This window comes from Anguilla rostrata, chromosome 1 (assembly GCF_018555375.3).
Source record: "Anguilla rostrata isolate EN2019 chromosome 1, ASM1855537v3, whole genome shotgun sequence".
Taxonomy (NCBI): Eukaryota; Metazoa; Chordata; class Actinopteri; order Anguilliformes; family Anguillidae; genus Anguilla; species Anguilla rostrata.
In genome coordinates this window covers 59,863,979-59,877,701 of record NC_057933.1, presented here as the reverse complement: position 1 = coordinate 59,877,701, position 13,723 = coordinate 59,863,979, and the positions used below count along the sequence as shown (strand labels likewise).

General features: G+C 40.4%; 1 protein-coding gene across 2 annotated transcripts in view; it reads left to right on the top strand.

The window, feature by feature from the left end:
* The first annotated feature begins 1,998 nt into the window (after positions 1-1,998).
* Positions 1,999-13,723, top strand: part of LOC135260459 (exostosin-1a) — a 66,915-nt gene continuing 55,190 nt past the window's right edge. The window contains exons 1-2 of one of the 2 annotated variants that reach the window (XM_064345690.1): positions 2,000-2,791; positions 3,014-3,868. In XM_064345690.1, the coding sequence (XP_064201760.1) occupies positions 3,204-3,868 (665 nt within the window). In that variant the 5' untranslated portion in view covers positions 2,000-2,791; positions 3,014-3,203. Of the gene's footprint in view, positions 3,869-13,723 lie in introns of both variants that reach the window. The other variant, XM_064345683.1, reaches the window with a different exon arrangement.

Below are 13,723 nucleotides of genomic sequence, written 5' to 3'. Positions count from 1 at the left end.
TGGAAGGAACTACTTTTATTTCATTTTCCTGTGGCTCCCAAGAAAATACGGCTGAAGGGCTTGAAGATCTTTCTGGTTCTCATACCATTCATAATACTACGACTCCAAGGCATACATTACAGAACAGGACAAATAATTCTCCCCCTCCCCAATAATACAGCATGATGATGAGAAAAATATTTTCATACAATGAAGCAACAGGAAGAAATATTTAATTTCTGAATTTGTGCATGTTTGTTGTGATTGGGATATACTGGTCTGCAGTCTTAAGTAAGTTCCCCTTAGAATTCACTGGAATTGATAATTTATTATTACTGAGCTCTAGGGTGCTTTAGATAAGGACATCTGATAATTAGATTGAAAGACGCAAAGACATTACATGATATTTCATCCATATAGCAGACCCTTTTATCCCTTTTAGATAACATGTTTTACCCATCTCTAATCAAAGCATTGAGGTATTCTGTTCCCATTTTGGAAAGCTGTTTACTGGTTCAAACAACAGGTGGAAGGAGAACTAGCTATGTCCTTTGGCAGGGGAGGTACAGTGCTGCATTAACATATATGAAGCACCAAAGTGATCGATGGGTTCTTAAAATTGACTCAGTTTCACTGTAGGGGCAGGAAACAGGCCATTACCCTTTTCAGCACATTTGCCCACTGGTGGGAAATAGCTTGTGCATGCTGTCTACTGCAATGCTGTGCCTTGGCAAGCATAGATTCTTTTTGCTGCATTGAGGAAATTTGCCCCTGGGCCTGGAAACATCAGCAACAACAGAACTCTCAAACACATTGGCAAGAGAAAGAATTTCTGCCAAATCACGGTTTTCCATCTAATTAGCTGAGACATTATCAAATCAATCATCGTGGAAATTGCCTTAAAATATCCACATTTTGCAGTGCAAAGCAAGATTAGAATGCTTGCTTTGTCTACACTGTAATGTTGCATGTAAAATGTCCATGCTCATTATATATATAGTAAGGTTTGCTCTTTTGGAACAAGTTGCCTCATCGGGATAGTGTATCAGCAATCTGGTATCCAGAAAAAAAAGGTTGTTTTAACAGTTTTTACCACACAAAAGCTTTCGAAGAGCTTTTACCACGACTCTTTGAGTCCGTAGATTATCCTCTGGAGGTCGGTGTACTATGAATTCACAGTTATCAGTTTGGGTGCCTTTACTCACGATGCTGCCTGATCAATCACATTAACATTAGTAGGGATTTAAAACTTGAGTTAAGACCAATAGACCTCTGATGTCTATTAAAACTTTAACAGCTGTTCCTTATCTCACAGTTTAAAAATGCAGTTGTAAAGTGTTCAGAATTTGAAGTTTAAACACCTATTAATGTTTCTGCAAGTCATGTCGATCTGATGCTTGTAAGTAAAAATGTGCAAAGTAATGAAGTGAAACAAGAGGGAAATCAACAATATAAAGTTATCAAAACATGTTTAATTTAATTCTGAACAATATTGTTTATTTTCACAATATTTTCTCAATATGCTGCATTGTAGTCTTAAATGTAATTGAGTTAATTTTGACAAACCACAGTTTGACATCAGTAAGTTTGACAACAGTATGGATGATGCAATGTTTTTTTCAACCGTAATAGTTTTTATAAGCTTGCTAATTATTTATGATTTATTTTAGCATCATTTATTTAGTTCATTCTGTTTAGATATTCTGCCGTTAGCATATGGCATGATTTTAATACAAGATATCCTACATTCATAGCTGCTATATTCCAGCAAAACTTTCATAATGTCATGACAATAGTGACATATAAAAAATAATAATAATAAATAAAAATAAACCAGTCAAAGCCCACAGTATCTACTTCACATTACATCCAAATGGGTCACTATAAGGTATGTCGCTTTAAAACACGTTTAGGGAGGTTCAAGTTGTGAATGGTTATAGCGGAAGCACCTCCCTTTCAGGATGTGACGAAGACCAATCGGAGAACGGAGTGTGCAATGACGGGTTGTACGTCACTGCCGTCGTGTCTGGATTGGAACATTACAGTGTAACAATCGGAAAAGCTAAGCATTTGGTAATTGGACACACGGGTAAAGGAATCTTGCAGTTAACAAATACTTTGTATTTTCGGATTCATGCTTTGTATTTGCTTTCGGGAAATTCGATAAATTATATCTTTTTAGATTGTATGTATATCAACCGGGTGATTAAGATATGAATTTGTCTACATTTATGTGCGTCGAGATAGGTTTGTTTTTCACATATAAGAGAAATGCAGGGATTCGTACGGCTTGAGAGGATAAACTACGACACTCTTCACATCATCCAGCTCTAACAAGAGGCATTGAAAAATTAAACTCGTAAAAAACCGAGCGAAGCCAGATGATTTAACTACTGATCGCTGGATGTTTACTAAATTGGTTGCATCAAATGTTACTCAGACTGCTTGCGACTTTATCAGAAGTGTTGGTCTTGTATGTGCTCGGCAAGGCACCTTGAGCCCCTTGGCAATAACCGAGTGAGTAGGCTACTTGGTCCTGGATGATTGCGACTGGCTTCACGGAAGGAAAGGGTGTTGAAGGCGCATCTCAACTTATTTGAAACAGACAGAAAGTGGGAGAAACACAGCGGGGTCCCGCTGAATCAGACTACTCACCTGGATTGGGTAATATATTGCCACCTTGCCTTGCGAAATACTGTAGGCTAGTATAGAATGATAAATAAAAGAGGGGAAATAGATAATAATTAAAGTCGCCCACATGCGCTGGATCAATCGTTGGATTGGGGAACGGAATCAGAAGAAGGTGGAAGAGGTGAGTTCAAATTCCTTACAGGCTGGTGGAAGATGGCGGAGCGGTGCTGCCGGAGGTGGTGAGAGCGAAACTTCGGGGCGCCTTGGATTTATTTGCGAACATCTCGATTCGGACCGTAGGACACATGCAGGCCAAAAAACGATATTTAATTTTGCTCTCCATCGGCGCATGTCTTGTTCTACTGTTCGTCTTTGGGGGTTTACAAGTCCCAACGTCCAGCAGGAATCCAAGCCGGCGAGACGACCACAGCCGCAATGGATATCACCCGGATCATCCTTGGCCACACTTTTCGGACCCTTTACTACCATTCGTTCCTTGGGATCAAGGGGATACCGAGGATTACAACATCCACATATCGCCGAAGCAGAAAAGAGAAATAAATTCGAGTGTTTACAAAGGCAAACGATGTCGCATGGATTCCTGCTTCGATTTCACTGTGTGTGAAAAGAACGGTTTTAAAGTTTACGTTTACCCCCAGCAGAAGGGTGAAAAGATCTCAGAAAGTTACCAAAACATTTTAGCGGCCATAGAGGGGTCTAGGTTTTATACATCGGACCCCGGGCAAGCTTGTTTGTTTGTCTTGAGTCTGGATACTCTAGACCGGGACCAACTGTCGCCACAATATGTGCACAGTCTAAAAACTAAGATTCAGAACTTGCATCTCTGGAACAACGGTAGGAATCACCTTGTATTCAACCTGTATTCGGGCACATGGCCGGACTACACGGAAGACTTGGGATTCGATATAGGACAGGCCATGCTGGCAAAGGCGAGCATAAGCACGGAGAACTTCAGACCCAACTTTGACGTATCAATCCCGCTTTTCTCAAAGGACCACCCCAGGACCGGAGGGGAACGGGGATATTTAAAGTACAATTCCATACCCCCTTTCAGGAAGTATATGCTGGTATTTAAGGGGAAGCGGTACCTGACTGGGATTGGTTCAGACACGAGGAATGCCTTATATCATGTTCATAACGGCGAGGATGTGGTTCTTCTCACTACGTGCAAACACGGCAAGGACTGGCAAAAACATAAAGATGCACGCTGCGACAGGGACAATGCCGAATATGACAAGTAAGTTGTAGTCCTGTTTTGGTGCAGTTATAAAGTGATTTTTTCGATCACCAACCCATGTGTGTCAGTGTGATAGGCCCATTTTGATTTTCTTTAGTTGATGCTTGATTTAATCTCTGTGTGGCATTCCGTTTAATTTTATAGCAATGGAACGGACAGACATTCACACAATGCTTCCTTTGTGTGGTTCAGTTATATCGAGCTTTCTATAATGCATTGTCAGTTTTTAAGAGAATATCACCACCAATAACCTCAATTTACGGGTTCCTAAAAAAATGACATTCCTTTAGAACTTCAGGTGGGCCTGTAGCTGAGTGCGAAAGTAGGATATATATATATATATATATCACAGAATGCTCTGTACCATCGTCATTTTGAACATTTTTCTCTTCCACAGGATGCGAATTTATACTTCGGTTAATATTTGCAGCCGAAGCTGACCCGCTAACTTGACCGTCACACTCTAGGCTACAATTAGGCTATGCAGCAGAACTCTTCTACATGTTGAACTAGTATTGGAATGTATTCGGGATTACTGTTATTTTGGGTACCAGTCAGGTCAAAATGATCCTCCCTCCCGATTCTCACGCTTGAGCCTTCACTCACCGTTTTGAAATACAAATGTTCAGTCTAGTTTGCTTATTGGTGTTTCAAAATCCATGGTTCCTTAAGTAAAGGTACTGCAACAGTAGCAGAATGCTGGAATTGGACACTCTCTGGTTAATATGCTTGAAGTAGAACATTATTTGAATAGGTTTAAAAATGAACTAATTTTCATTATTTTTAATTGACTAATAATTGCTGGTCCTCACTTTTTTAATTTTAGAATTTTCGCAAATTATTGTGTTCTTAATCTGTGACATTTATTCATACATGCGGAGGGTTGTTCTCTCACTCATATTTTGAGTTGCTTCAGTTCCTCTTTTCCAAAGCATCCTTTCTGGTGTCGAAAGCCTACACTGAATATTCTTTGAAACCCTTACTGGACAGCTAAAACCACATTGTAGACGTTTTACATGCTTTTGGACATACAGTAGGCCAGATGTAGTCATGTTATAGCTGGTAAACAGCAAAGGGAAGACACAACACATAGCCTATGTGCTAACCATGCCCTACTCTTGTTTTATATTTTAGTACCACAAGCAAGGGACAGTTGAATTAAGATGGCCATTTTCTTTGATGAAGTTCAATGTAGCCATGTAGATGAAAGCTGAGTGTAATAGATGTACGTTGACGTATAGGCGTTGAGCAGCGTGAGTAACAAGGGAATACTCAGTTGTCAGCGGGCAGATGAGGTAGTCATCGTTCCTGATTTAGCTGTGGTTCCCGGCCTGCATCAGGGCATGTGACAAAAAAAGGAAGCTGCATAGTTAGCAGTCCCAAGCCGTAGAGGCTGTCTCCCAATACAGCATCTCTGCGATCTAACCCTGCATCGTCACCTAACAGCAATGTCATGGGGTCATCCTGACACAGCCAGGGAAGACCTAGGCTATATGTTGCCAAAACCTAAGTGGATCCAGGTGACTCCTGTTGCATTTAAATGATGCAACCAGCTTGGAAGCTGGAAGTGTTTTTTTGTCCACACAAGCTTTAAGTTAATTATTGTATGTTTCAATTTTTTTAAATATACAAATGGTAAACACAATTTAGCCAAAAATGTTCAGTATGCATGCTGAAACTATAGTTAATATAAGACCTATAACCTAAATATTACAAACGGTGTTTGGATTTTCCTTGAGTGAAATATTCTGTTTATTGACCTTTTGATTGGCTAAATCTTAAAATAGAAACAGTGTCTCTATGCTGTTTTGATTTTGTCCTAAATTGTTTTCATGATATGGGCCTGTTCGCTGAAGAGGTTGAGAGAAATGGGAAATATGCATTTATTCCTATAATGATTTTGCTTCAAAGCTTGTGATGCTGTTTGAATTTAAATTTATTGTGTGCTCTTATGACAAATCTATAAATAATTCAGAATATTTAAGGCCAAATTTAGGATTTCTTCAAATTTAGCTTGTGAGAGGAATTAGTGAGGCAGGATCTTGTAATGTTTATTTTACTCAGAATGTGCCAGTGTACAAAAAATAATAATGGCAAATCAGGATCGGTGTCACCACCTGCTGCATGACAGTTGATCTCTTGGGTTTCAACAGCTGTCAAGTTATGTAGGCTACTTGAACCTTCTTCTTTCTGGACATTTCACGCTTGTCACTTGTCATAGCCTGTCTCATCTGACAGTCAACATGTTTAGCTGTGCTTTGGATGCAAGAAAAAAAAACAGCTTTAGTCTTAACAGCTACTGGGTCAATGTGCTTTAATTCTGTCTTATGGGTTAATGATTTAATCAAAGTAATAAAAGTAATAAGTTCACTTCACAGGGCTCCCAATCTTAAATTCCACCTTCGCCAGTGCTTTGGAATGCCCATTCCATTCCATGTGTGGCAAGTGGTCAAGTGGAAAAAATGTGAATGTATTTAGTTTCTTCACCCTTCTTTGTTCTCTCTTCTCCCCTCTCTCTTCTTTCTTTTTTTTGAATTGTCTTTACAAAACAGAAAAAGCTGTGGCCCTACCTTTCCCCAACTATTTATTTCTTCTAGAATGGCTTATGCTATATATTTAAACAATCAGTGGAATAATCTATTTTGGCAAAAATTATTGTTAATAATAGTGTAGCAGCGGCTATGGAAGTAGATGGGTGCCAACTTGTTGTTATTTACCTTTCCCATAATGCGTTCATGTAAATGCTTGTTAACCATCGATGGAATGTTGTGCATGAGGATGGCCTTTGGGCATTCCCAACTGATTGTTCTGGTCGGATGACGAACTCTGCCTACTAAATAAATTGGGAATGTTATTTCAGATCTGATTGGTCTCTCCCTCCAGATCATCCTGAGCAAGCTTGCTAGAGCGTGACATCTCGTTTTGGACTTTTCATATTATGGTCAATAAACAAAGCAACTGTCAAACAGGAAAAGATGATTGGCTCAAAGAAACAGGAGTAATTATTTTGTTTTGGTTTAAGTCTGAGTCATCCCCCATTGTAATCTTAAAAAAATGACCTTGGAACATCTGCGTTTATAGAACGCAGTCTATTTTTTCTTGTATTTTGGCTCTCTTTTTTCTATAAAAAAACAGAGAATCCTGCACCAGTGCTGCATTCTTCCTCCTATATCTGGGAGCATAGCGATTAAAATAGGCCTGAATCATATCAAGTAATTTAGTTGGCTGAGCTGGAAGTCCATCTATGTTAAGTACGATGAGCTTGGGATATAGTGGTAATGCAGGTATTATTGTTATTATAGCTACTGTATGTTTGGTACATGCCCAGGGCTCTACAGTGCTCCCTTTTTAGGGGCATTTGCTCTTGAAAATTGATGTGTGCTAACTGGAAAATTTAGGGGCACATCTACCAATTAGGAAGCATTAGTGTGCTCCTAAATATTTTCAACTTAGGTGCACACATGCTTCATGGAAAAAATGTTAGCTTGGGGCCCCGAAGCTCTTGTCAAAGGTATCTTTCACAGCTTGTAGCTTATTTATTCACACATGTGGATACTGCAACAGCAGTGTCCCAGTTTGAATCACAGCTGGGACACTGCTGTTGCAGTCTTGTTGCACTGTTGCAGAGAAGGCAGTCTTGTACTGGTATTTATTACCTTTCATTCATTTAATATTTTTTTCAGTGGTTTAGTAAGGTGTTTATTTTTATCCACTGTTGGATTATTGACAAGCACGTTCAATTTGAGAGCACAGAGAGCATCATTAGCATATGTATGTTTTGGTCATCTTGAAATGTAGGCCTAATTAATTCTGATTGTTTTGATTAGGCCAGAATAGGCAGAGTGGTAATGGCACTGCCCTCTGGTTCTAATACTAACCAATGGGCTCTTCTCTCAGATCTGTTCTGGGTCAACTCACTTGTTTGTGTTTGTTTGTGTGGTTGGCCGGCTGGGTGGGTGTATGTGTACAAAATGCATCATAATTATATGAATTTCCTTCTGCTAACCGCCTTTATTAAAAGGGTCAGTGTCTGGTCAGTGATTAAAGGGGTGATAGTAAAATAATTCTTAGGAATTTCTTCAGAGTATTTCTCTTCTTTAAGCTGCCGTCACTCCCCTGCCCTCTGTCTCCCTTCTGCTGAGTTGTTTTTCCTCGGTGTGCCTGTATCTGTGATGTGAATGGACAGATTCCTGCTGTCCTCTCCTCCCTCGGTCTCTACTGTCGTCCATGAATGCTGTTTGCAGTGGCGTCACTTTGGCCCTGTGACCGTCTGAATGAGGCAAAAGATGTCGGCCATCGCAAACTAGCTGATAAACTTGACAAACCACTGCTTTTCACTGAGGATATAATCGGCCTGTGGCAGCGTCGCTCGGATGCGATTTCTTTTTTTCTTAGCATACGCTCTTTTCTTGGGTCAGTCACGCAGCTCAAATTTTGCCAATCATTCATTTATCCGGCTGGATTTTATGCTGAAGCAATTTGTGCTATCGAAATACATCTGCGTGCAGCTGTAACTGCAGTGCAGCAGTGGGGAATAGAACCTGAAGCCTTCTGGATACAAGCCTGCTGTCTTAACCCACTGCGGCAACATTTCTATGCATTAACTGAAGGGTCACACTGTCAGGGTTATTTTAACTTGGCCATGGCCCAGCAGTTTAATGAGCCAATATTAGCACAGGAGTAGCAGACATTCTGTTTTTGAAATGCCACATCTCAGAAGATTATAGCTCTACTAGTTTGCATATGCATTTATTATTTAAAGAAGAAGCTCCATTTCCATTATATTAATATTGAAATGGTCACTTGTCAAGCGTGTGGGAATTCATTCCTCCTTTGAACACATTTTCCGTACTCCATAGGTGAAACTTATTCCATATTCCTGTGTGAAATATGAATAATAAACTCAAAAGTTGGAAAAGATGGGAGGGGGTCGGGGGTGGGGGGGTGGTGGGGGGATGGGGGTGGAAAATGTAGCAAGCAAATATAAACCTTTCAGAGCTCTTTTTTCCCTCTTCCTTCTGGTGCATAACTGCAGATGCTAACAATTACAGGTAGTATCAGTTAAGTAACTGTAAATTGTTACTGTAAAGTAATATAACTTAGAGTGCCATGGTTTCCTTGCTGTCTGTCTTCCTGTTCCACTGCCATTCACTGAGCTATGCTTCTTTTGTGAGCTTTTACCCTCCAGAAAGGGCTGTATTTTCTCCAAATGAGACCTTGAGGAGCTGTCAGATCTAATGCTTGGTAAAGGGACAGGTTTATTCTCTGGATGTGCTGCTTTTAAACCCCTGTTAAGCATTCCAGCCTGCAGCAATTTCTCCATCAGATTGAACGTTCCCAGAAGGAATGACCTCATGTGTGTGTGTCTGTCTGTGTGCGCTCGTACGTGTCAAAGTGCAAATTGGTGTCCTTGTGAAATGTTCATGTGCTTTCAGTTTTCTAAAGCACTTTAATATTCTTTTTCTTTATTGGCTAGCAAGAAGAGTTTTACAAAACTCTTTCTTTTACTGGTTATTTACTCAAAAGTTTTTCAGTGGATGCTTAGGTTGAGATACAGAACAGTACACACCTTTTTCCATGAAATTGGCAGACAAACTGAAATCATTTGCCATTTGTAACCGTTTTTAAAAACTTCTTATTTGGCTGTGAGCGACGTGTGTGGGGGGATCTTAAGATCAAAATCTTTCTAGTTTGTGGCAATATTTTATTCCCACTATGTGAAGATACGTAATGTGCAACAGTTTGCTGTGTGATTTGCCCTGCTAGTGAATATCTGGTGCATGAGGCGACCAGCTCTATGTAGAATAAAATGGCTTCTTCTAAGCCTACACAATAAATCATCTCACTCAAATAAATCATAAGTGTTCATCTCACTAGTGTTCATGATTCAAAGCAGATTTAAGAACATTTTATGTTTGTTTTTTATGTGCCAGCTTATATTTGATCTATGAGTTTGCTTAATGCACTTTTTAGTATGCCCCGAGGGATGTTGACGATATGGTTGCAGCGTTGGTGGCCTATCGTGGTATTTTCTAGTGCCAACATCGTGATGTTTTAGAGGTATCGCCCAGCCATAGCACCATTGCATAATTAGCAAGCTGCCTGTACAAACAGAGAGGGAGCGAAATGTTGTTGGGAGTCGCATTCGGTGCGCAAATAGCCTACTGATTGCCGGCAGCTAACTGCACATTATACAGCCTTCCAAAGGAGAAGAGTGTGAGGACTGGTTTGCTGCAAATAATATTTTTAGGGACACATACTGGCAAATGTGAGCCCCATCTTTGCTGGTGTGCTCTGCTCATTTTGCCACGAAGTGCTTCCTAAGTGGAGCACAGTACAATGCTGGCTTCACAGCAAGGCTGCTGTTGAAAAGAGGGGATCCGACTCTGGCTGAAACATGTATGGTTTAATCCCTGCCCAATAACTTATGGATGCCGTGTTCACTTTTAGAGCAGGAATTGTGTGGGAAGGAGATGGGAGAGGCGCTCCTGTCATTCCCGGGTCAGATAACCAATCAAGGCTGAGCATGTGGAAAAAAAATGTGCAACACTCGCCCAAACGGGCCTCATTGATGGAATGTGAGGTTGCTGTACTCTCCTGTTCTGGCGGAACATTGGCGGCAGCCATGATGAATTATTTATTAACTGTATTTTATTCATGTGTTTTTCCCTTGCAATTTTGCAGCCTCCCCTTCATTTATTCTCCCTTTATCATAAGCCATCAAATTTCATTGTTATTATTTCCTGCTTTGTTGATAGAGTACAGTATCGTCTTTTTGTCAACCCATTGAAGTCATAGAACCCCTCCCCCCATTATTCAATGTCAGTTTTAATAAGAATTTCGAACAATGAAGTGATGCCTTTCAGCTTGCTTTGGTCTGGCAGAGGCTGATGCAACCTCCGTGCATTCTATCATACAGAAAAACATATTTTATTATTCACTTACTCTTAAAGCTGAAGGAAACTGTTAATATTAAAGCACTGGTATTCTCCAGTCGGTCCAGAGCGCACTGATCTAAAGGGAGGTCTCTTCAGGAGTACCGATGCCGTATGTAATTACCACTAATGAATGTGTAGCTACACAAGCCGAAACAGATGGGAGTGGCAGAACTATAATTTTTACATTCCTGCTTTAAGGTATTAAGTTCTAGGTAATGGACCACTTTCATTAAGTTAGGACGCCCTCTACTTAAGGGTGAGTGCTGTCATAGATATCGGCGGGTAGCGATTTTTTGACTGTGAGATTTGTAGTAAATCACTTGGATCCACATTTGAATGCTTATTAATGAGGCGAAAAATCCAGTTTTCTTTCTCATCAGTATTCATGAGAGGCCCACTGAAATCCTTGTATGAAATTGCTAAGTCACTAAGTTATTAATTTCCTTGCCTGAAAGTACGACCAAGCCTTTTGCAGTGAGCCATTATTCATACAAAAAGGTGAGATTTGTTCAGTTCTTGGGGGCAGTGCATATTGCTGACTTAGTGCAGTGTACCGCAGACCAGCCCCAGGCAAGGATGGCTTATTATCTCCAACTTCCTGTTTCTGGGGAGCTGAGGCCCGGCTTGAGAGGTCTGGCTTATTGAGGATTTGTGCTGGTGGCCGATGGAGGTTTTGGGTGATTTTTGATCATGGCGGTCTGAAAAGGGTTTGTTGTTGTTGTTGATTGCCTGACACGGTCTGCCCTCCTGGAACTTTCGTCAAGAGAAAAGATTGGCCAGTGCTGTCCTTTGCACAAAGTATGATTAGGCTAATCGTAACCAGGGTTTTCTAGTATCAAGCTGTTTAATTGTCTGTGTGCAGTTTGGAAATGTTATTTTCTTATATTTAGAAATGAATCATTTGATCCCAAGGGACTATTAATATCATCAGGATAAAGGGAAGTCTGTTGCAGAATTAGCCCCTACTAGAGAATGCTAGTGTAGGGCTAATGTCTGACTTCTCATCCACAGATGCTGAATTTACAGATCAGATATTCAGCTTTATACTTTGGGCATTCTGTCAAGAGCTCAGTTTGTTCTCATTCAGGAATGAGCTCCATCGAAGACATTATATCACAGCAGTTGAACATCCCATTACACACTGGTACCTCACGCTTACAGAAACAGGTTGTGTGGAAGGCATACAGTATGATATATCTGTCCCGTAAGTAGAAAATCTATGGGGGGAGGAGGATCTTCTGCATATGTGACTCACAATGGCTTCCTTTGGCCTGTGGGACAGAAGTGGTTCGGCTGCTGTGATGACTGTCTGCCTTGCTCTTGCTCGGCCCCATGGGGAACCACAGGGAGCCCTGGTTTCTTGCTCTTTCATTCTCTTTCAAACACTGTCACTCTGCTGCTCTATCACAAGAATGCGCAAGTTCGCCGTCTGTCCTGGCCTCTGATCTGTGCAAATAAACAGCAGAGTCGGCCATTTCTGTTCCTCCACCACACATCGGTCTTTGCTCGCTGCTGTTTCCTGTTTTTTACTAAGAGAAAAATCAATGAGGAACATTTACAAAAGGAGAGGAAGTTTTTTTTTATTTGGTTATGTAAGAGTGGATTTAGCCCCTGGCCTGGCTTTATTAATCAGACTAATCCCCTTAATGCCCCTTTCTTGCTGAGGATATGGATTAGTGGACAGAGTTTCTCCATGACTACGTCATGAAATGTAATACGAGTCATTTGTGACGTAGTCATTGGTCTGCATCACTGCATCATTTGGAGAAAAATGTAAATATGTCAGATTGCATAGGCCAGTTTTAAAAGCTTATACTTGCTGCCAGCCTCTCTGTAGTGGTTTCAGTGTGCTATTTCCTTCAGCTCTGTTCACCTGGCAGATGTCCATCCTTGTTAATGATCAGCAGAGTCCCTCACTGCCATTCTCCATCTGTCACCAGTCCTGTGACTGTACCACGGTTACCGGTGATAGCTTTCAGAATGTGTGGACAACATCAGATTTAAGTAGCCTATTTTACTCCAGTTCCAACTGTTTAACATCATATTATGACCTAGATTTGTTGGAATAACAATTATTAATTATTGGATTCTTGAGATTCAAACTCTTTGCAAGCATAATACACCTGTCTTGAAAGAATAGTTTTTTTGTCATTGTCTTTTTGGGCCTTATCAGACACAGCTTCATACCAATGTCATATGCAGTACAGATCTTTCTGTAGAGCATTCTTTACACTTGGACAATTGAAAAGGCAAAAAGAGGCCTATGTAAATTTATCCACGGGGGTAGTCTAGAATTTCTCCCATGTAAATTTGTCACTGGGGGTAGGTCTGATTTTTATACTATGCAAATTTGTCACTGGGTGAAGGCTTGCTTTTCCACTATGCAAATGTGTCCTCCAGGGTAGTTGGCTTTCCTCTGTGGGTATGTTTTTGTCTATTCATAACTTTTTCATTCTTTGAAGTTGACTACAGGAATGCTACAGTTACTAACACAATGTTGGCATATTTTCTTCAGAAACTCTTTGAACCTTGCAATACCATTGCAAAGCTGTTCATACATTTAGGCTCAGAAAATGCAACTCTACATTACCTTTTGTTTGTACACTATTTAACCTGGATCACATTACAATGAATAATTGAAATGTATTTAAGTATTTGAGTGTTGGGCAGGTTTGGTTTTCGTCTGTGAAAACCAGGAGAGTGAAGGGAACAGACAGCTACATGGCATGTCATGTAAATCAGTGGAAGTATCGGGCTGAAACGGGGAGCTTTGCATTCCAGAGTCAGCACCTGTAAAAACACACCAGAAGCTTTTATGGCATGAACATTTTCCTTACATTTGGGGAAGTCATTTAACAAGCTGTCTCTTACTCCAACAACTTGTGTTCATCAGTTACTGTAACAATACAATATCAAT